General features: G+C 38.3%; 1 protein-coding gene across 2 annotated transcripts in view; it reads right to left on the bottom strand.

The window, feature by feature from the left end:
- Nucleotides 1–4,883: 4,883 nt before the first annotated feature.
- znf276 (zinc finger protein 276) overlaps nt 4,884–24,603 on the bottom strand; it is a 68,514-nt gene continuing 48,794 nt past the window's right edge. For both annotated transcript variants that reach the window (XM_039763453.1, XM_039763454.1), the window contains 5 exons: nt 12,413–12,526; nt 12,161–12,236; nt 11,844–11,961; nt 10,984–11,083; nt 4,884–6,812 (listed from right to left, as the gene is read on the bottom strand). In XM_039763453.1, the coding sequence (XP_039619387.1) occupies nt 6,521–6,812; nt 10,984–11,083; nt 11,844–11,961; nt 12,161–12,236; nt 12,413–12,526 (700 nt within the window). In that variant the 3' untranslated portion in view covers nt 4,884–6,520. The remainder of the gene's footprint in view (nt 6,813–10,983; nt 11,084–11,843; nt 11,962–12,160; nt 12,237–12,412; nt 12,527–24,603) is intronic.

Genomic DNA, 24,603 nt, shown 5'->3' with positions numbered 1-24,603 from the left:
TCTACAGGCTTGCCTGTTATTTGTCGTGCGTTTAAGAGACTGGCGTGACGATATGTTTGACAGCCTTACAGGGTGTTCACCTCCTGGTTACAACAGCTACAGTATCTTTTCAAATTCCTGCTTTGCTTTTGAGTTCTCTTCACAGCATCACTTCCTGTAGGCCTGGAAATATTTTAAAGGTGGGTTCCTTTTTTAAAATGGCACTTATAAAACTGACTTTCTGTGTTTTTTTGTTGTGTTTGCAAAAGTAGCTGCTAGTGTTGTCATGTCTGTCTATCACCAAATTTGGTACACTTCTTCTTCAAAGACATTTTCTTTTCAGTGACGTAATCATGGTGCACGGCACAAATTTAAAAAAATTTCATACACTTTTAAAAACTTCTGGTAAAATAAATTTTCGAAATGTCTCTTAAAATAGAGAAGCGTTCTGTGCAACCAGCATATACTGCTTAATATACTCTTTCATATTTACTCCCGATAGCAAAATGTATCCTTGATACAAGTAACTGAAACTGCAGAGGAGACGCCTGTATGGCTAGGAACTCAATGTCATGTCAGCTGGTGGCTTGTGCAAGTGCATTAATGTTCCTTTAGAGCACAGTTAGCCACAGACTCTGCACAACCAAATACTAACAGTAGGACTTCACTTGAGTTAAGACTCGGCGGTCTATGAACGCACCGTCAGCCGATTTGGGCTCCATTTTTGACAATGCGATATTACAGAATGCTGTTAAAATACGAGGTGTGGCAGAAAAGTAATGAGACTGGCAACACTGCAAGCGATCTGGCAACGCTGCGCTGTTGTCCTTGATAGAGCACGTGTATCAGTACCCTCCCATAGCTCAGTGCGAGTTTCAACTCCTTCCATTAACTACGTGATTTTTGTGACTGCTATTAGCGAAGTTGTGTTTTTGGTTGTGCGTCACGCAAAATGGAATAGCGGAATTTGGAGCAACGTTGTGCCACTAAACGGCAAGTGTGACGTTTGAAAAGTTAAAACAGGCCTATGGGGAACATTCTTTATCCTGAGCTCAAGTTTTTCGCTGGCACAAATCATTTTTGGAAGGCAGAAAACACGTTGAAGATGAACACCGTTCAGGGAGGACTTCAACTTCGAAAACCAATGAAAACATCGAACGTGTGAACACTCTTGTGAGATCAGACCGTCGTTTAACATTAAGAATGTTGAGTGAACAATTAAATTTGAACAGATTTACCGTTCATCAAATTTTGACTGAACATTTGCACATGCGAAAGGTCTGTGCCAAAATGGTGCCGAAAAACTGCCCTCTCCATAACAGAATTTTTGACCTCAAAAGGCATTCCTGTGGTTCCCAGCCCCCTTATTCATCTGACCTCAGTCCGTGTGACTTTTTCCTTTTTCCTAAACTGAAAAATGTCCTCAAAGGACGTCATTTTGGGACTTTAGAAAACATCCAAAAGAGTGTAACGGACATGCTGAAGACCATACCGGTTGAAGACTTCCAGCGCTGCTACCAACAGTGGGAACAACGTCTCCATCTGTGTGTAGCTGCCCAAGGGAACTACTTTGAAGGGGATAACATTGATGTTTGAAAAAAATAAAAACTTTGGTAAATAAAAAATCAGTCTCATTACTTTTCTGCCACACCTCGTAACATGCTTAATGGACGCTGCTGATAATACATGTAATTACATAACCATATCGCTGTTATTTTTTAACTTCCCTCTTTTATGAAGTAATTGAACAATTAAAAATGTTCAGCTTTCAAAATAATTAAGTCATTGATTTTCTCATAAAGTTCATGCCCATCCTAATATTTAATGTCAGTTTTTGGATTGATGAGCACAATACTGGGTTTATCCTCTTTCAAATTATGTGGTGTGCATGAAACATTTTAATAAAGAGGAAAAGTACTTTTTAAACAACAAGTGTGGAGGTAACCCTCCCTCACACCCTGAAACCGCTTGTTAAAGTGAAACAGGCCTGTGAAGATGTGTTGTGTGCCATTCAGTGAACAAGACCAGACCAGGCCAGGCATACAAATTGTGATGCAGCTTATGACTGGGGAAGCTCATGATCTGATTGTGTGGCATGAGGTGTGAACAAAGCTGTTCAGTGTTACAACATATTAGAGCACTGAAATAAAAAATAAAAAAAAGGTGGCACTACAACTTTTTTCCACATTTAATAACATACATTGTTAACTCCAAGTACACCACAGAATATGTGTGACAGACACTGATGTGGAATTTGACAAAAGTGACCAAGTTAACATACAAAAAGTAGTAAAAATGCATTAATCCAAGCTGTGAGCATTATTATTCTTTTAGTCCATTTTTGGTTCAGACACTTTGGAAATAGGTTGATCTGAAAAACATTTTTATTCAAAGATACTTCTTCTTGTATATCAAGTCCCCTTAAAAAATATCACAGCACATTTTTGCCCAGTATTTCCCAAATTTTAAATTCTAAGTTAGCCATGTAGAATTAAAAAAATATTATAGCAGTAAACGTGCATCAAAAGTTCTGTTTCCATAATTTGACAGCTCGGCTCCACATTTGTACAAATAGTCTATGGAAACAGTTTCATCCAAAAATGTACAAAACGACTCCGTTTAGAAACAGAACAGGATTCAGTGACTTTCTTACTGAAAGCCAGAGCTGCTTAGCCATGTTTTACACATGGAAATTAAAAAAACAAAAAACCACAAAGTTAAATAAACTACAGTTATATGAACATATTTTTTCTCTACAGTGTATAGTTTAAACTAATACACCTATTATGCAAAACTTTCCACTCCTTTCAGGTTAAAAATAATTTTGGGCATTGTATAGTACAGTCATATATGATTTTTATCAGTGCTTTTATATAGTACACAAAATACAAATTTTCATTTTTTTTTAATGATCCGAATTTATGCTGTACATCACAAGTCCCAGTTTGTGAAAAATACACAAGAAACCCGTAATTGTATCTCTTCGCTTTCATCCTCGCTCCTCACTTGCATAGCTAACCTGCATATTCAGCTTGCAGGGCTGAGTTTTTAACTTTGTGAGAAAATTTCAAAGAAATCTCATTTACAAGAATCAGAAAGAGGAGTGAGAAACATGCTTAATTAATGAAGACGGGATGGCGATCACTGCTATGTTAAAGTGGGCCCCCTTCTACTTAAGTCATCTACACTTAGAATCTACAAAGCTGCCTCCATGACGCTGTACTACGTGATGCTTGGAAGCGAGACCACCTTAGCCTTGTGTATTTTCGGGGCCGCCGGCTCATTGCAGCACATTGACTGTTTTGTGTCTGTTTGCATGGCATGCTTGTGTATTCCATCCGTGTAGCTTGTCTACCATATTTGCTCATAACTATATTGTCTGTGAAAGCTACTTAAAATGTTCATCCTCAACTTGAGCGTTTTATAAATTTTGTAAGTACTCACTTGTGTGCAGAAATGTTTAAAGCAAACCCCAAAAAATGGTCAACTGGTCCAGGAAAATTAAGTATTTAAAATGGAGGTTCTTTAAGCTGCTTGTAAAATTCTCATCAACTAATGTAAGGCCCACTGTATTGGCAGAGTTCAGTAGGGGCATCGCTCTACAGCAAGGTGAACAGTGAAGAGGTCCGACAAATCTTAAAATAAAACCAGGCTTCACATTGTGTCCTGAAGCTCCTTTCCAAGTGATTGTATTAATCAACGTGTATGCTGTTCTTACCAATCCTATTGTCTCCCTTCTTTATGTCCAGACACATTTCAGTTAAACCTTTGAGATGTACATATCGAATGTGTGCTGTAATCACCAAAATAATTCTCACCTCCCATCTAGCTAGTTTGGGAAAAATAAAAACACCGAGCTAGCTTTTAAAATGCAGTGACATACATTCTATTCTCACCCTGTTAATGGCGCTTGCTTTGTACCGAGTTTGATTTTATGTTGTTTGCGCCCAGCAGTGTTGTACGTGTCGTGTATTTGAGAGCGGTTGCATTGCGTCTCCCTGTAGATCAGCTCTTCTAGCTGTTCCTGAAACTACAGAGGACTATGGTGCTCATCAAAGTGTGTGCAGAATAAAGGAAGATGTTTTCCCCCAAGAATTTGCGGATAACCTTAGTCGAAATAGCACATGCTTTTTGGAATTGCTCAAATCGCATTTGATTCTGAAGTGTTTGACGGTACTTTCATTGCAAATGGATGCCTAGCAATCAGAGAGACGTGACTTAAGAGATTATTTCCTCAGCATCCTCAAGTTGTAGATAAAGATAATGATTTAAGTGATATGTTAGCGTTTCCTCGCATAGTTAAGGAAAGTTAAAATCTAAAAAAAAAATAAAAACAATTATAGGACAAGTGTAAAGGATTAAGTTTGGTACTTTTCAGGTCAAAGTCATTTATTCACAAACATGCTATATATGCATTTGCCACACAAAATGGCAAAAAAGTTAAGTGTTTTCCATACATTGAAAAAAATATCTTGCCTGCACTGGCGTTTTACATTGTGGGCAATGGGTCACGGAGGAAAACCAGGGAAATGTACCAAAGACGTCCATTTGTCAAACCAAGACAGCTAAAGATTATTGATCCATATCTTGCGATTACAAACACACACACACTGTAAAAAAAAGTTTATGCCTGTCAATTTTGAATATGAGAGTCGACCATTTAAAAGAAGGCCAGCTGTGCACGACAGCTCACCACGGAGTCTTCCTGTGCAACAACCTCTTGGTAGACCAAATCACAGTAAACTTTTCATGCTACATTCATTTATTTATGTAGTTCTGCAAGACCTCAGACAAGTGAAAGGATAACACATCCTTACCCCAAGAAAAATATCACCAGGAATATATCATAAAACAGTAATTTCCAATCCTTGTCACAAATGCATCAGAAACACGGAAAGCATGGATCAATAGTCAACAACTTTTATTGAGGAAGGACAACACAGAATCCCAACTGCTTTAACTGTAGAACTACACAGTTTCACGTGGCATATACATTATGCATGTTTGTGAAGAAATAACTTTTGACTTAGAAAAATACCAAAGTTCTTCTTTATCATCTGTAATCAAATAAACCTCAATGCCTGCAGAAGGCAAGCCACCCCTGCTAGTGTTGGAGCCTGCGGTGTGTTTTACTGTTGCTGTATCTATGGCTGTAGCCCACCATTCAAGTAATTCACCCCCAAGGATTAATGAATCAGCTTAACTTTTTTTTTTTCCTTTATTGACAAAAGCAAAGCCATGAAACAGATAAAGAGCAGCAGGACTTATTTCAGAGTGAAGCCCCACGTGCATGGTGAATATAGCTGAAAAACAAAAGAAACTCTTAAATATTAGGAAGAAAAAAAAACCTTACAGTTAATATGTAAAGACCCCAGCCACGAGCCACTGTGCCTTTGGTGATGTTCCAATGTGTTACTACTCTAGCATATTGTAATCTTTTTAGTTAGCCAATAAAAGGGGTTATTTTGCTTGACTTTTCACTAATTTCAATACAAATTTTAGAGCAGGGACCCTCTCTGCTGACCGTGGGGGGCGTCTTTTTTCACAACCTATTTCTGAATTGAAAACCAATGGTAGTTTTCTGCACTCTCCTTTTATTGAGGAAGGACACCACAGAATCCCAACAGGACTCTGAATCAAAATGTCTGTCTGGAAAGATCAACAAACTGGCTTCAGACGGATTATAGCTCCTCACTCTGTGTGTTTATCTTATTAAGGCAGCAGTGGAGCAGAGAAGCTGTTGTCTCATTACTTGCCATCAAGTCAATAACTAAAATCCTAGATAAGCAAGTGAATTAACATAAAACCCAAAGCTGAAAATTTTGAATTCTGTGTGGCAAGTCCCATTAGTGTTGATTTCTGAGACCCATCAGCTACAAGACCGACATTAAATTAAGTGAATGGCTGCAGCCCACTCTGACCAGAGCCGACCCCCACGTTCTTGATCTCGTTGCCCCTAAAGATGCCCACGGCTGGCTTTTGTACGTCAGACCCCCCTGCACTTGCCATCAATATATTACAGATGACTGTATTACATTGAGCAACAATAAGAGCAAGCATTAGGTTATCAAAATTTCAAAAATAGTGTATTTTATATTTTATTTAAAAAAAAAACTTTAAACACAACTTAATCAGTTTTATTTGTTAAAACAATGAGAAACAACTGATGTTGACTTATTACATCACCAAAAGAACAGTCATGTAAGAGAATTTGAGACATCTCAAAATTAAAAGGTTTGAAAATAAATAAAATCCATGCAGAGCAGAAAAATGTGCTGTTCAGTGAATACAACAAACAACCTAATGACTGATTTATTTTCCCCAGTAACCCTACAGCATCATTTTGAACTCCCTTCTGTTGCAAAATGGCGTACAGAAGAGCCAATAGGTTTAGATAATGTTCAGCACCATTATCAGAGCGGTCGTGAGATTTCAGCCTTACTTAATATTTTACCTTTTGAACATGCTGCAAACAGTTTGGGCAACATTATTTTCTAATTTAAAATTAACAGAAATTTCATTTCTGCCCAATGCCCTTATCTCAGCTGGCTATTTCCTGGTGAATGATGGGATCTGCTAAAGTTTCTGCCAGTCTCTCTATTCCTTGAGGTTCATCAGAAGGTATGAACTGAACTGTCTCATAGGACTTGTTCTTGTCAGTGTTTTGTGTCAGTGGGTGGACCATAGACATGTGCACGTTCAAATTATGGGCCTTTTCAAACCGTTTCCCACATTGGTCGCAGGCAAACTCCAGCTCGGCTTCCGCTTTGTGTTTAGTCATGTGGTACTTCAGCGAAGCCCTCTGTCGACACTGGAAACCGCAGACTTCACACCTACCAAGAACAGAACAGAGGAAAAAAGAAAAAAGAGAGAACTTTAGCTGTGAATATGGCGGTTTATAGAAGCTCTTTAAATAATATCCAGATGGATAGATATACTGTATAAATACACACACACACTCTGTGGCCTGAATAAATTATCAATTATCAAAAATAACATTCAAAGTCTCATGTACCATGCTGCTCTTTCTGCCAAAACTCTATTTCAGACAGTTGGTTTATACTGTTTACACAATTTTAGACTTGCCTTTAGAAAATAAGTTTGTCGTGTAACAGAACAGTTTTGAAGTTTTACGCTGTCACAAATCTTATTCTGTTCGAACCCGTATGTTTTCTGATATAGAAATGTAATACCTGCAGCTCTGAGCCAGTGGATATACTGACGTCAGTCCCAGCTGAACTAAATGCTATCTGTTATAACTTTGGTATTTAAGTGCAGCACAGTGGAAAGCCCCACAGAAAAACAAAGAAAAAAAAATACAGTGATCCCTTGCTGTATTGCGCTTTGACTTTCGCGGTTTTGCTCTATCGCGAATTTTATATGTAAGCATATGTAAATGTATATTGCGGATTTTTCGCTGATTCGCGGATTTCTGCGGACAATGGGTCTTTTAATTTATGGTACATGCTTCCTCAGTTTGTTTGCCCAGTTGATTTCATACAAGGGACGCTATTGGCGGATGGCTTAGAAGCTACCCAATCAGAGCATGTATTACATATTAACTAAAACTCCTCAATGCTATAAGATATGCCTCCTGCGCGGTGCTCGATTGTTTGCTTGTCTCTGCCTCTATCTCACCCTCTCTGACATTCTCTGCGCCTGACGGAGGGGCTGTGAGCAGAGGTGCTGCTTGCACAGAAGCTGTTTGCCTAGTGAATACGGACGCTCCTCTAAGAAATGCCGCTTTATCGAGGTGCGTCCAAAAGCACACTTATTGATTTTTTGATTGTTTGCTTTAATCTCGCGCTCTCTCTCTCTCTCTGACGTTCTCTGCGCTTGACGGAGGAGATGTGAGCAGAGGGGCTTTTGCACAGAGGCTGTTTGCTTAGAAGATACGGACACTCCTGTAAAAAATGCTGAAAGGCTACCTTCGCATTGATCCCTTCATTGCCGCTGCTTTATCGCAGTGCTTGCATACTTAAAAGCGCAACAGCCCTATTGATTTTTCATTGTTTACTTTACTCTTTCTCTGACGTTCTCCGCTCCTTACGCACACTTTGAAGAGGAAGATATGTTTGCATTCTTTTAATTGTGAGAAAGAACTGTCATCTCTGTCTTGTCATGGAGCACAGTTTAAACTTTTGACTAAAGGGTGTTATTTCATGGCTAGAGGGCTCTAATAATGTTAAAAAAACGTATTTAGAAGGTCGTAAACAGGTTTTCTATGCTCTAACTGCGAAAATATTAGATTTATAAATAAAGAATCCTACTTCGTGGAAATTCATTTATCTGTCTGGAGCGGATTAACCGCGATAAACAAGGGTTTACTGTATAACTGTGCGGAGAATATTTATAAACAGTGTGGGAGAGTTTCTAAGAGCTTAAAATATATAAAAATAATCATACAAACATATGGTTTCTACTTCGCGGATTTTCACCTATCGCGGGGGGTTCTGGAACGCAACCCCAGCGATCGAGGAGGGATTACTGTACTAGTAGAAGTCACCCCATAATGCCTATACATAAAAATTAAAGAAAACAACACAAACAAACCTCATGCTGCAGCTGGGATGGACTCCGACTCCACGCTGGACAGATGCATTAAATGAGGTGGTTTCTTCTGTCTTGGGTGGATCAAAACTACTTAACGATTACTGATTATTCATTAGCAGTTTGCTTCTGGATAAGTCGTTTCCCTTACAATCTTTGTGCTCCAATACTTCCTCCAAACACTTGGTTGTTAATTTTAGCTTTCAAATGTAAAAATCACCTGACAAACCAAATAACTATTCTCAGAGGAGCTTATTATTGTTGTCAGAGGGATCCTAAAATCTGAATCAGTACTTTAACATTTATCGGAAAACATTTCCTTTGAAATGGAACATGTTCCACCATTTGGATTTACCTCTTGACTTTGCACACATTACAGTAAAACACGTACTTATCTCAAGTGCTTTCACAAACGAATCAGATTTTTAAGTTGCAGGTAATGGTAAAAAGAAAAGGAGACAGGACTGTTCCTTTTGGTGCTCTAGTGTTGCTCATACAAGTACCAGAAACACAGTCTGCAAGCCTCATAGACTGTGGTCTGCCCGATAAGATAGTCCATTAGAGGACACCAGAGGCTCATTCACCTGCACATCTCTGAGCTTACCCCTTAACAAAGATGGCTGGCACTGGAGAAATCAAAAAACAGCGTATCATCCTCAATAGCAAAACACACAGCCAGACCCCTTTACAGCATTTTTTTTTTCCCCTTTTCTCTACGCCACTTCTCTGCACTCTGATCTACACATGTATTGGGACCGGTTTTACTAAATGGTATCCTGCTACATAAGTATTCTGATGTATCTTTCTGTTGGAAGGACAGTTATGAGGAATCGGAAGCAGGCCTGGGGCGCGGCCCAGGAAAAACACATTTTGGGAAGGCACCTCTGGAACAGTTAAAAAAACAAGACTTGTCGTCCCTAACTGGAAAGGGAAGGGTGATCGCTTGGCTTGTGCTCTCTGGGCCAGGTATGGTCCTTGCTAGGGTCATCCTCCACAGGGTCCATGATCACTTGCTTGCCTACCAGGGACCGGAGCAGTCTGGTTTTATGCCTAAGAAGTCTACCATGAACCACATCCTGGCACTGAGGGTTCTCATGGAGCGCAAACGCAACTATAGGTAGCGTTTTTGGGGCCTTTGTTGATTTTTGTAAAGCATTTGAGTAAATGAACATTGATCGAGCTACCCTGTGGGACACCCAGAGAATTTGTGGGATCCCCTCGAAGTTGCTGGATGTCACAGTCGGCCTATATATTTTTACTGTGAGTGCTGGGAAGAAGTTCTGTGTTTTTCCCAGTTGATTCTGGGGTTCATCAGGGTTGAGTACTTGCTCTTACGCTGTTCAATGCTTGCATGGACTGGGTGTTGGGTAAGGTTATGAGGTCCAGTGGCTGTGGGGCATGTGTTGGAGAGAAAGATTCACTGATCTTGACTTTGCTGATGATGCCGTGATCTTTGCAGAGTCGAGGCTCTGATCGGGGCTCTTGAGAGACTTGAGTGTGGAGTCTGTGTCTGGGCTTGCGAGTGTCCTGGATGAAAGCCAAGATTCAGGCCTTTAATGATCACTTGGGTGTCTGTCTGCAGAAAGAATGTCGACCACGTTGAGAGGTTTACTTACCTAGGCAGCAACATTCATGTATCTGGTGACTCTTCCTATCTGCATTGTGAGGGAGTATCAATTACAGCACTACAGAATTATGGCACGATACCCCGAGGGTGATCCAGCTTACAGGATCCTCATTATTGAGGGCCCGAGCAGCCTGGACCAATCCAAGGGGACGCCCACGTAACACCTGGCTGCAGCAGAAAAAATGGTAATTTCTGGAGTTTGGGAATGGTCCGTATATCTCCTGTGTGGGGGGATTGGGGTTTGCCAACTGGGATCCCGAGCTGTTTCGTCGTGTGATGGGTGTGGCAACACGCTGTACCAGTGCACACTCCCCAACCTGACCTGACTGACTATTGATGTTTGTTCTTGCTGCCTCTTCGACTGTGACCATAGTAATAAAGCATTTAAAAGAAAAATGCACATACAAATGTATATGTAACACCCAGAATTGTTAACCTAAGTTTATATACATATAACTGTTCATTTATTTTTAATCTGAATATTCAAATCTTGTTATGGCTAATTTGACAGCCCTTCAGGGAACATTATTTTTCTATTTAATTTTCACATCCTACATAAGACTTATGCAATACTTGAACTATATCAGCCTAGTTTTAAGCAGTTTGTGATGCATTTTATTTGCAGATTTGTGATAGTCTAACTGCCATTCCTCTCTTTTACCAATACTGGGGCAAATGGGATAAACATAATCAAGATGTTATGCACACATCCATACTATGGGAGAAAGGTAATTAAGATAGAGAGAAAAAAAAACGCTTAGTTTAAATGATAATATTAAATCAGATGCAACATTTGCAGCTACTAACTGAAGCATTAAAGAACTTACTGCAAAGGCTTTGCTCCAGAATGTCGCATCTGGTGAACAGAAAGGTGCTTCCTCTGCTTGAATGTTTGCCCACATTCATCACAAATGTAGTTACGGACCTCTGCAAGACACAACAATTGTTTCTGCAGGTTGAGTTTTTACTTTTATTTGAACAAGGTCCATTAGAATCTGAGGAGCTTGCCTGCATTACAATGCCGTGCCACTGATGACACAACTTTTTGCACTTTTAAATTCTTACAATTCAAACTACAAAAGTTAAAAGTGGCAAATTGATATAATACATTTGTAAAATTCCAACTTTAAGGTAGTAAAAAATATATAAGTAAAAACATGGCATTGGTGTCCTTTAAAATGTAACGAGTCCACTTTTTATATATATTCTCTGAATTACATTTTCCCTCGAGTTAAATCTGTGATACTGCTTTCAAAAAATCAAAACAGGTTAAAGGTAACTCTGCAGTGAAAATTCAAATTGGACACAGATTTCAAAATGTCTTTTTATATTTTATGTGCTTTTTTTCCTTTTGTAGATACATAGTAAACAGCCCTATCAAAAACACTAAAGCACCACACTTCCTTTGTATAACATATTTTAAATATTTTTTTTTAAAGATGCTACACAGAGAAACTCGGACTATTATACAAGAATTCCTTAGTGTGCAGTGCACTATAAAGCCGGGCTATCTGTCCACCCGATTATGGACCAGAGTGATTTGTTTAACTATATTAAGATAAAAAAGAGGAGCATTGCTTGTGTATACAGCTCTTAAAATGTCTTTTTTGTTTTTTAAAATGACTTTTTATAGTTTTAGTAGTCCAGTATTTCAGAAAACAAACTGGCAAGCCACGGTCACACTCACCTGTGTGAATTAACTTGACATGGCGTTGCAAGTATCTGTCAATCATGAATACTTTATTACAGCCAGGGTGAGGACACGGCCTCTCTCGAACCTCTTCGTGATGCTCCTTAATGTGTTTCTAATGAGAAATAACAACGAAAGTGACATCTATCAAGATTACTACAATACTGCCAGAATGCCAGTTCAACAGAAAAGGCATTTGATTAAAACTTTCATTGTCGTTCATAATGTAACAAAGGAGTAATTTGCATAAACCTTAAAATGCAAACTGTTCAAAAAAATCAAAAGTTGGATATTTTAATAATTTATTTATGTACCTTCATTCCATCAGCTCCTCTGTAGACAGCTGTACACCCTTGATAAGGACACTTATAAATTGTGGGTAGCTCCTCTCTATAATAAATAAATAGATAAAATTGCTTATTTCTACATATTCACAAAACCGAGCCATCTAATTAAATGACCCATTGCTTGAAAAGCAATAACTGGTTTCTGGTTTTGATTCAACACAAACATGTTGCCACTACTGAAGTTTCCCACTAACAACTGCCATGGAACTTCTGCCTTACCTTTCTGATTTAATTTTTTTCTTCCAGCCTGGTTTAGGACCAGGCTTCTTCCTCTCCTTTGGTTCTAGTTTCTTTTTCACTTCTTTACTCTCACACTTTTTGGCTGAAACTTTACTGAAAGAAAATGCAAGTCAGTATTTAATCAGAAGGTTATAAAGCTGTTTATTCTATGTTTATTAAGAGGAGCATTGTAAGCAATTGTTAACAAAACATTCCTTAGATAACATGCAAGTGCTGATTCTCTGGCATAGTGAATGGTGACCTGACAGTGCACCACCTCCTTCTCCTCATCACCATGATGTATTTATCCTCATTAGTAATGTTTCGTGTTATTAATGCAGTGAAGAGATTATTTTTATTTTCACTTTACACCTAATCTGCAGCACAATAAGGTGGTACTGTGGTAAACGCTGCAATCTCACAGCTCCTGGCAGGTTCAAGGTCTGGCCAAGTCTATATAAAACTTACAGCTCTTCTCAGTATCCGCAGAGGTCTACCCAGACATTCCAAACATGTGCTTCTCCACATTACCATTAACAAATGCCTTACCCAAGCTAACTTTTTGTGTGTGTGTGTTTTCCATACCACAGGCAGGTTACATAGCTTGTGCAGTCACACAATGAGTCACAATGAGGACTGGACCAGTAGATAGATAAGATACTTTATTAATCCCAAGGGGAAATCCCCATACTCCAGCAGCAGCATGCTGATAAAAAACAATATTAAATTAAAGAGTGATAACAATGCAGGTCTAACAGACAATAACCTTGTATAATGGTAACGTTTATCCTCCCCCATCCCCCCTCGTGGAAATGAAGAGTCGCACAGTGTGGGAGAGGAACGATCTCCTCAGTCTGTCAGTGGAGCAGGACAGTGAGAGCAGTCTGTTGCTGAAGCTGCTCCTCTGACTGGAGATGATACTGTTTAGTGGATGCAGTGGATTCTCCATGACTGATAGATGCCTGCTCAGCGCCTGTCGCTCTGCCACAGATGTTAAACTGTCCAGCTCCATTCCTACAAGAGAGCCTGCCTTTCTTACATGTTTGTCCAGGCATGAGGCGTCCCTCTTCTTTATGCTGCCTCCCCAGCACACCACCGCGTAGAAGAGGGCACTCGCCACAACCGTCTGGTAGAACATCTGCAGCATCTTATTGCAGATGTTGAAAGACACCAGCCTTCTAAGGAAGTATAGTCATCTCTGTCACGTCAGTAGTCAGGTTTAAGAGCGTACTCACACTGGCAATTCGTTCCATTCTCGAGCACGTTTGTCCATATGTAACCGCACAAAGTCTAGTTCGTTTGAATAGTGCGATTGCTTTGTGCTGGGCTAACCGTACCGTGCCCTGACCCACCTAGAAGAGTTGGGCCCAAGCACGGTTCAGTAGTATTCAGGAACAGTATGATCACTAAACATGCCTGAGCATGGAAAACAGACATGACGCCAATGATGCGACATGTTAGATAATGTAATTCTCATTTCATTCAATATCTTTTGAGTTAAAAATAGGTTTTTATTTTCACCTTACAGTTGAACATTAATTGTACTGCACAAGAAAAGCTAAAAATTACTTCCTTAACATCATTTGTCTATGTAAAAATCTTCTTGAACGTGCAGCACAATTAACACCAAAACCCTGCGCTGCACACTCAATAAATCTGTAAGACGGCAGAGTATTATACTGCTCTACACAACTCCAAGACAACCACAAAATAAGTCAAATCATTATGACATGCAAGATGTCACTCCATGTTCAGACCTTGTCTTTACACAAATCACAATGTAATGACGAAAGCATGGCCAGGCCCAGAACATTAGCGCAGTGTGAGTGCAGGTTGGGACAATCACACTTGGGCACGGTACAGAACAAACGTGCCTGTGTGAGTACAATGCTCTAGTCATTACACCACATCGTCCGCCTAGCTCGAGGCTAACAGGAGCTTAGTGTGAGCAAGTGTGCCCTGTGATGGAGCAGCATTTGGATTTATATCTTGTACTTGTCGCAAGGAAGAGCTCTGGGTCCAGAAAATTGTGTAATGGAAGATGTAAACTCAAAAATGAATGGATGTATAGACATAATCATGTCTTAGATAACATGTAATAACTTTTTTTTTTTTAATTGCAATAAAATTTAAAAAGTGCTGATATTCATATAAATGAAATACACAAGAAGGTTACATAGAGAAAACAGTATGAACTATAGCAAATGAGACCAACTGAGAATAAAGTTGTTCTGTTGAATATCCTTCCTGTTTTTTGACCTGCCATTTTATTTAGCAGGTCAGATTCAGAGAAAAATTTGACTTGACCCGTATGTGTTCTGATGCCAATTACTGATATGGTAACAGAAGGAAAAAACAACTCCATAAGTAACTTATCAAGGGAGACAAATTCACAATGTAGGAGTTTGTAAATCAACAATCCAACCTAAACAGAACCAGACATGAATTTTACAAAATAAACAACAATTTCAAGTAATGGCACACCTAAAACAGGCACAAACAACTGTAATAATGCTTTGAAAAATAATTTTATGAGAACATTAAAAGTAAAGTCAGTGCCTCATACATACAGGCGGAGTGGTGGCTCTAAGGCTAGGGATCTGCACTGCCAATCGAAAGATTGCTGTTCGAATCCCATAATTTGCCACAAGCGATTCCACTCCATTGGGCCGATGAGCAAGGCCCTTAACCTGCAATTGCTCTGTCCTGGGTATGACGTTAATCTGCATCCAGCCCTGCGAGAAAACCTCACCCGTTGCACAGCTACACTCAGGCCCTAATTTGGGATTCTGAGGTGGTTTGTCGTGTGGTGGGTGCAGCAATGCGCTGTACTAGTGCATGCTGCCAACCTCCCTCTCTCTCTCTCATACAATAAATATGGTAGTAGTTGGAGTTGTATAAGCATGTACCGAGTACAGTGAAATCCTCACCAACATATAGCATGTCACCTTCAGTGCCAGGATAAACAAAAATGTATTAAAATACATGACTCTATTTAATATACCACCTCATATGAATGTGTAATTACATACTACAGCCAGTGAAGAAATACAGCCTTTATACCAGGCTGAGACAAGGAGGAAAAAACGGGAGCTTCTTGGAGCAGCAAGATTTTTTTAATTTTTTTTTTTTAAAAACTTATGTTATGATCCCAGTAGCCATTCCACTGATTTGACTTATTGACTGCACACTCTGTAACACAAAAGTTAAAATGTTTTATTTGGATTATTGTTAAGTTCTACAACAAATGAAAGAAATATGTAAATACAGAACTGTCCATTTTATTGTAATATCCTGCATGCAATGCATAAGCAAGCGCCATTATCAATCTTTTGTAGCAGCCTAAAAAAAAACATTATGGTGGACTCATGTCTGCTTATGACATTCTGCCTAGTCACTTTCCCTTTGATTGCTCAGTCCCAGTGACTACTTACTATATTTAAGTTTAAGTTCCTTCTAATAATTCAAAAGTATTTAAATGAGCCTGGAATTTACTGCAGGATTTGCTTGCAGAATCGTTTATTATTCAGTCTCATTCTAGAAAAGTCTATCCAACTCCCTGGCTAGTTTTGTTTAACTCTCAGGTACGTGTTGGTCCTTTGAACTTCACTCACTTGTGCATCAAGTCAGTCACACTCTCACACACACACCATGACTATCCTAATTCCTTTCCCATTTGGCCACTCAATATGCATCCTCTGCAAACCTGCAGCTTTAATCTCTCCATGCCTGAAAAAGCCTTTGACATTTAGAAAACACACTGCTGCAGAAACATTTGAAAGACTGGACGTGATGCAGTTTCAAAGAGTGTCCACTGCTTTCTTTCTGTCAGAGTAACGTCTTTGACTGGTGTAATATTCTAATAACCAGAAGATTCACTATTTTCAAATATTACAAAAAGTATACTTCTATAAGATTGTTTATTATAAAGGGAATTTTATTTAAACATGAAATTACTTTAGTACTACAAGGCACAGGTGTCTGGCACTGCTGCCTCATACTGTAGCACCAGAGACTAGAGTTTGAATTTCCCCTAAAAGGGAGGGATCACACTATCTAATTAAAAGTCTAAAGCCTTAGGCCAAGTTCTAAAAAGCTAGCAGGAACAGAACTGTAAAGCACGTGACACATTCCAAAACTTCTGTTTTTGGATTTTAAACCTTTTCCAGGCCACTGTGGGTTTCCCAAGTTTCCGTCTATATCCCAGACACAACACTGACAAGGATAAGTAGATAAGTGTGTGAATACGTAGGACTGATGCCCACTGCTAGCAGGACAGTCTCATTTCAGTGATATGTTACTCAAGAGCAATCACTTGAGCATCATCGCAGTGGGAGGCATAGGTAGATGGAGCACTTATATAATTACGACCTACAAAAAGACACGTCACTAAATGATATACACAGACTGATAGATAAAGCACTATATAATTATAGTAGATATAAACTGATAGGTCTTTACTGTTCCCAGGAGGGAAATTCACTCAACTTACTCCAAGAACAACACAGAATATCTGAATTGAGTGTAATACAGGAAAACTCCAACTGTTACAGTAGTGTAAGACACATCTAACACATAAAAATAATTGTATAAAAATATGAAGAAATATTATCCATGTGCCAAAATTTGGTTTTAATTGGCTAGGAGAAAACGTACAAGACAGCCTCATGGCAGAGGGAAAAAGAATCCAAGCAGCAGACAGTGGTTGAATGTGCAAGCTGTTAAGGGTGGTCTGAAACAATGAGGCACAGAGACGATGGACTAAGTATCCACGATTGCCTGGATTTATATCATCACCTTTACTAACACTGTCCAGGGACAGTTCTTAATGTCATCCTGATCAGTTTATTTAGGCATTTTGTATTCTCTAAGGCAATTTTACTCCATAAGTAGATCATAGTGTTACACGGTATACTGGCCACTATGGACTGGTAGAACATTTAAAATGTTATTTCCATGGCAGTTGAAAATACTAAACAGCAGCTGTGTAGGTTAATTATGATTTACTTTTATTGCTGAACCACTGGATGCATAATTATTAAGATTCTAAAATTATATTTTTTCGAAAATGTAATTCCAAGAATCCCAATTCTGTTAAATATATTGCACTCCATAACACAGAAAGTCACACAAGTTGACCTGCCATCTACATCAAACACTATAATGACAAAGCTATCAGCATTAATAGGTACGCTTGATACTTACTCATCCCCGTTCAGTCAGGAAGATGATACCATGATATCAGGCTCACACAGAGTCAGAGACCATTACTATCCTAAGATATGTTGTTTAAGCAAAAGATCAGCATTATCACCAGCAGTCTGATCAAATCATCAAGCAGTTTACTGTAATAACTCCAGCCTGCGTAATGTCAAAATATGTTTTGCTTGCTGCTTAACTGCTGTTGTTCCAAATGATGTTATAACCATTTTCATATATGAAAACTCTTAACAAGCTTTCTTCTTCTTCCTCTACCTCCTCCTACTCCTTTTCATCTTTTAACAGAAATGATACAGAAGTAGCTGGTGCTGACTGAAAGATTATACAACTGGCAAACAAGTTCTGGGAAGATCATTTCCACATTACACATTCAATGTCATAATCAACAGTGATCATCCAGAAGACAAAAAAAAACACTTATGCATCCCTGATCCACACATTGGCATCTAAAAAAACTTTGTACACTGTCTATAAAAGTAGTAATTTCTTGGAAGTGTTCACATTTTTTTGTTATACAGCATTGAATCACAGTGAATTTAATTTGGCTTTTTTGGCTATGGTCAACAGAAAAAAACTCAATGTCAAAGTGAAATCAGACCTTTGCAGAGTGATCTAAATTATTTACAAATATAAAACACAAAATAACTGATCACCTAAGGATTTACTACCCCTTCATGTCAGTATTTAGTAGATGCACCATTGGCAGCCATGATAGCCTTAAATCTGTGTGCACAGGTCTCTGTCAGTTTTGCACCTATGAAAACTGCAATTTCTTCCTATTCTTCTTTGCAATACTGCTCAAGTTCTGTCAGGTTGCATGGAAATCAAGAGTGAACAACAATTTTCAAGTCCAGCTATAAATTTTCAATTGGACTGACATCTGTACTCCGACTCTGCCACACCAGGGGTCTCATGCATAAATGGTGCGTACACACAAAAATGTTGCGTACACCCATTTCCATGCTCACATCGCAATGTATAAAAACTAAACTTGGTGTAAAACCACGTACATTTTCACGCCAGGTCAATCCTTTGCATACACAAATTCTCCACTCGGTTTTCCAAACTGACGGCACCCAGCGTGAAAGCAGTGCTACTGTTCCTGTGTGGTTTCCTTTTATTTTTTAGATTCACATCCCTGACGTGGCTTTATCAAATAAACAATATGCGGTTAATTTCAGTGTATTTGTTTAAGGCATCTGATTGTAATCAACCTGTAACCATATAATGGTGCACAGAATGGCCAAACTATTCCAAATGCTACAGCTGCTTTAGCATTGTCACTGTCACTGCACCACTCAGAGTATTTAACCCACTGTATCTGAGTGTGGAATCACAGTTCTACAGCAGCAGATCGGAAAGTTGTACCGCAGATTGTGAAAAGAGCGGGGAGAAATATCGGGATATAGCTTCTAGCACACACTGCCTCAGCCATGCACACAGTCTATTTGAACTTTGCCCATTTGGCAAACACTTTAGAGCCTTTCCTGTACGGACCTTTTGGTTCAGAAACAGTTTCACCCCAAGAGCTATAAACACACTCAATCAGTCCATCAAGTGCTCCCAGTAGAACTATTTGTACTTGTAAGTAGAATTGCCTCACTGTAAACTTGCATTACAGTTGTGATATTGCACAACCTGAGCCACTTATGCTTTCATATTGTATATTTTTCACTTTTTTATCCTATTATTATTGTTGATGTTATTTTACCATTTTATAGGAAAATAAGTTTACTGAGGATTTGCATATTGAATCTCACTGTACCATACAATAACAGTAAAGGAATTCAATTCAATTGAGAGCGCGTATTTACAGATGATGACAACTGGTTTCTAAGTCGATTTAGACTTCCAGGCGCTATTTTCGTGGAGCTCTTGATATCATTTTAAAGATGAAATGCATAAAAGTATACATATTACATTATACAGATACATTTTAAGCTTCATTTAAATAATGTATATTGTTATTGATTAAATATGCAAGGACTCGGTGGCGCAGCATCAGTGATGAGCTGGCGCCCCGTTAAGGGATAGTTCCTGCCTCGTGCTGTTTGCTTGCTGGGATTGGCGCGACCTTGGAAGGATAGATGGATGGAATAATTAAACATGTACTACGAAGATATTTCAATGTTCCTTAAAAGTTTTGAAAAATCGACGTTCTACACTTACAGATGGCTTGACATTTATTAAACAGCTGATTGTTTGGCGATTGGTTATTTCGAGAAAGAAAAGGAAGAACAGGAATGGGGGTTAGTACCTTTGCAAGAAACAGTACTGCTGCAATGAATTATTTTATTGAGGTTCGTGCACGGGGCTGCAAGCATCTTGCAGGAGGCAGGAACAATCCCAGGAAGGGGCGGCAACTCGTTGCTACCACTGTGCCAACATGCCTCAATGCTTTATACATGCTTTAATTTCTATCATCATGAATGTAATGTATTCTGTGTCCTGTAGGCATAAGAGAAAGCCCGTTCAAGAAGCATATAGTGGTTTACACAGTAAGAGTATATAGAATACTAAGCATTTAACGTGCTACTTTAGTTACGTTGGCAATTGAGAAACTGTTAAATGATTTTAAGATGAAGTTTATGATGTTCTACTTTAATGACAAAACAAACTACGTGATTAAAGTGGAAATTTCAACCACTTTTTCACACTGTGTCCCAGCTTTTTTCTTTTCTCTGTATACTAATACGCTTCCAAATGACACTCAGACGGTGGGCTATGACTCACTCTTTGACAGCATTATCTGACCACTTTTTTTTTTTTATTTCGGGCACTGTGTGACTTTCTGAACTTGAACTTTCAAGTTTGTCTGCCACTCTGTCACTCGATCAACTTCTTTTTTTTGTTTATATCACTGCTTAAAACAACAAATAGTAAATTTTTTCCTTGCCTGTACTTGGTATTTGCTGAAATTTTTCCTTTTCCCTGTGCTTTTGCCATTGACTTTTCACAGAACACAAAACATAAGGGGCTATTTATATTGATTTGCATATTCAAAGAGGCATAATTCTGGACGGAGTCAGGGTGGAGCGAGAGACGCATGCACAAGCGTTACTTTTCACACTCACTGGGATTTATTGAGCAGAAGAATGTGGAAATTGGCGTACGCACAAATCTATGCATCTGGATTTTTTAGTCTGTAGGCCAAGTTTTAGTGTGAATTCTACACATGCCATTATGCATGAGGCCCCAGGACATTAACATTATTGTTTTTAACCCATTCCTATTTAGCTTTCACCTTATGCTTGTGGTTGCCTGAAAATTAATATTTCCCCAATGTGCAGGTTTCTAGTAGATTGCATCTGGTTTTCCACAAAGATTTCTCCATATTTTGCTGCATTTATTTTACCCTCTACAATCACACAGCATGAATGTGCCATCTCCATAATACAAGTGATGATAATGTGTTTTTTATAATGTGCAGTGTTCAAGCAGTGTTTAGTCTGACGACTAAAAAAACACTATTTTAATGTCATCAGACTGTTAAGACATTTTCTACCTGACTTCAAAGTCTTCCATGTGCCTTCTGGCAAACTTTAGCTGAGATGTCATGTGCATTTGTTGTTTTTTTTTTTTTAACAGTTGTTCTCTCATTGCTACTCTGACATAAAGATGCCACTGGTGAAGCACCAGGGCAACAGTTGCTGTCTGAAAAGTGGCTCCAATTTCAATCACTGTAGCTTGTAACTCCTTCAGAGTTATCAGAAGTCTCTTGGTATACTGTCTCACTTGTCTTCTTCTTACAAGATCAGTATTTTGGATGGGCTGCTCTTAAAGCTGTGTCATACTCTTTCCATTCCTTAATGATTGATTTAACTGAATATTCCGTGACTTTGATATTTACTTGTCTCCATCTAGCAACTTGTGCTTTTCACAAAGTTGCCTGGAGTATTCTTTTGTCTTCACTGCATAGATTAGACCACAATACTGACTCACCACAAGCTGGACCTCCAGGATAATGTGCATTTACACTACTATCAACTAAATTTTCTTGACTGCAGACAGGTGGTCTCTATTACTGGCTACACCAGTAATGATTTAGGAGTGGACGCTTATGCAATGAATTGTTTGTGCTTTATATTTGCAAATAATTTAAACCATGTTACAGAGATTTGTTTTCACTTTGATGTTAAAGACTAATTTTTTACTGATCAAACTCAAAAAAGTCAAATTAAAACCACTGGCATTCAATGGTGTTTAACAATAAAATGTGAAAATTTCCAACAGGTTCAATACTTTTTATAGGCATGCGTAGGCAGAAAACTGTCAAGTGTTTGACAGACTACTGCCAATAATACATATTTAAAAGCAAAAAAAGTTCCCAAAAAGGAACTTAATGTTAGTTAGGGTCTATGGCTTTGAAGATAATTCATTACAGCAATGTATCTCAGGTTGGCTCTGAAGGCTGACTCACACTTTATGAGCACTGAACAGCAGCTCTGATACCAGTGTTCCATGATAGATATATCCTGTATACACCAAGACTATCAGGAAAAAACAGTTTACGATTGACAGAATGAGGTCATTTTGCATCATATTTATGAGGAAAAAAAACCAAAGCAAAACAAAAAAAAAACACATCTAATTTTATGCTCCAAAGAGTGCATATGTTATCACAAAGTCAGGGAGGATAGAGATAAACAGAAAATAATTCATTGATCTCTAAAACAAGAAAAACATCTTCAACATAACAAAAACCTGCAAAATGTCAACTGTGAATGTTTGTGAGAAAGTGTACAGGCATAGACATATACCATATGAAGAACAAATGTTCAAAACTCACAATACTGAACTATGAAGTAAATAATATATAAAATAGAAACTGGGACTCGAAGCAAGTCAAAATTTGACCTGTGAGAGCAAATACGGACTAACATGCCAACAATTTGGCATTTTGAGAAGCAGGACCTTTTTCTTTACTTCAACGATGTCTCCTTAAACCTCCAAACTCTGAACTCTAAATTCCATCTCAAACTGAGTCTTGTGTGTCTTATTTTAAATGACTGATATAGACTGATTTTAAACTCTGTACGTTTACTGACTTGAATTAAGTATCTTTTAGATTATTCTTTTAACATCCTAAAAAAACAGATTGTTACAAATCCTTTTTGTTAGGCCTGGGGTAATTAGGATCAGAATGGACAATCAGCCTGTCAAGCCTGAGAAAGACAAACACTTATTGATTATTTTTATAATCATTGCTAATTCCACAGGAAGTTATGCCTTTAAGTTTGCAGCTGTGCTACACATAGAAGATCAAGCAGAACAAGGAGAGCAAACGAGGGAACAATTAATGAAAGAAGAAACCAAAGAAATTGGTAAGACTTCTGCAGACTGAAAAAAATCTGAAAGCAGCTCTGCGCCTAGAACTGAAAAGATTAATTTTCCATCACCTACATAAATATTTTCTAATAAGACTGTTTTTCAAACAAATTTCCTAACCTTTAAAGACTCTTTCCACACACATTTCCTACTACTGGTTTTACTGTGCTTTTATTTATTTTAATTTGTAGCTGTATTGATTGGCTTATGGTATATCTAAGAGTACCTGGTGTGGATGATTTCTGTATTTCCACAAGGTTTGCAACTGAGAGGAAACATCTTCAATAGAAAGCAGAACAGTGAGCGAGCACCTGCTTGTAAAGGTGTAGCTTATGTCTAAAGATAATCATGTGCTCTGCTTGTGCTCAGCTAACAAGTCTGTTTGCTTTAGGCAGCTGCCCACATGCAGGTAAGGCTGTACACATGGGGTGCTATAAAGTAGATACCTAACACTCAAACAATATAGTTACCATTAACTATAATGTAGGCAAACCAAAATAATGGACACAGGAATTTCCATAATAATACTAATAAAATTGTTTACATTTATATAGCGCTTTTCTCACTACTTTTCAAGGTATAGTGATAACTGCACCTGGTCAGGGTTATTGCCAAATTCACACAGATGTTAGCAGCTGAGGAGGGACGCCTACAATAAAAAGTAGCTGGTGTCACTTAACCATTTGCTCTGCTTGTGCTGAGCTAACAAGTCTCTTTGCTTAAAGCAGCTGTCTACGTGCAGATAAGGCTACATATGTGGTACGCTATATAGCAGCTACATTAAGGCAAATATCTGAAACAATACAGAAAGCTAAAATAATTTTTCTAGCATCTTACAGTGCTGTGATACAACACTTAAAATATCTGTTCAACCATGAATCTGTAGAGATGGTGAACACCAGCCCATTACTTAGAACCCTGATAACACATCACTGGGTGAGCCACCATCTCTGCTGACAAGAATGCTGCCATGAGTCACCAAAAGCAAGAAGCACATCTGGTGTTCAATCAGCCAAGGTACACACGTCACTCCTCTCTTCATTTAACTACATTGGCTTCCTGTAGCAGCATGTATTAAGTTCAAATCTCTGATGCTTGCCGACAGAGTAATAAATGGATCAGCACCTACGTACTTGGACACATGTCCATGAGATCCTATGGAATTCTGAATTTTGATTCCTTCAGTGTGTTTAAGAAGCAATTGAAGACTGTTTTGTTTAGTGAAGTTTTGTCTGATACTACCTATAAGGTTTTATTACATGGGTAACTAACTTGTATTTTTGTTCTGTGCTTTTAATTTGTAATGGTCAATATTTTACCTTTTCCTATAACACTTGTTACCAAACAATCCTATCAAATCTATTAAGTTGAAAAGTTTTCAACTATCTAACCTATACTTTAAAAGTAAATGCACATAATTCAGGTCAGAATACTGCTTGATTATGCAAGCATCTTTAGATGATTGTATTGAAAAGTACACTGAAACATATTTGATTCATTTTGTGAACTGTAATTTTTATCTCTCTTATCCATTTATTTACGAATATTCTATTAACTTTAGATATCTGGATTATCCAAACTTTAGATCTTCATAGATCCTAAGCTTTTTCTAGTACTCAGTACATGGTAGTAACCAAATATGG

This window comes from Polypterus senegalus, chromosome 9, assembly GCF_016835505.1.
Source record: "Polypterus senegalus isolate Bchr_013 chromosome 9, ASM1683550v1, whole genome shotgun sequence".
In the NCBI taxonomy this organism is placed as follows: domain Eukaryota; kingdom Metazoa; phylum Chordata; class Cladistia; order Polypteriformes; family Polypteridae; genus Polypterus; species Polypterus senegalus.
Note: the sequence above shows the minus strand (reverse complement) of the source record. Positions and strands in the feature narration are given on the sequence as shown.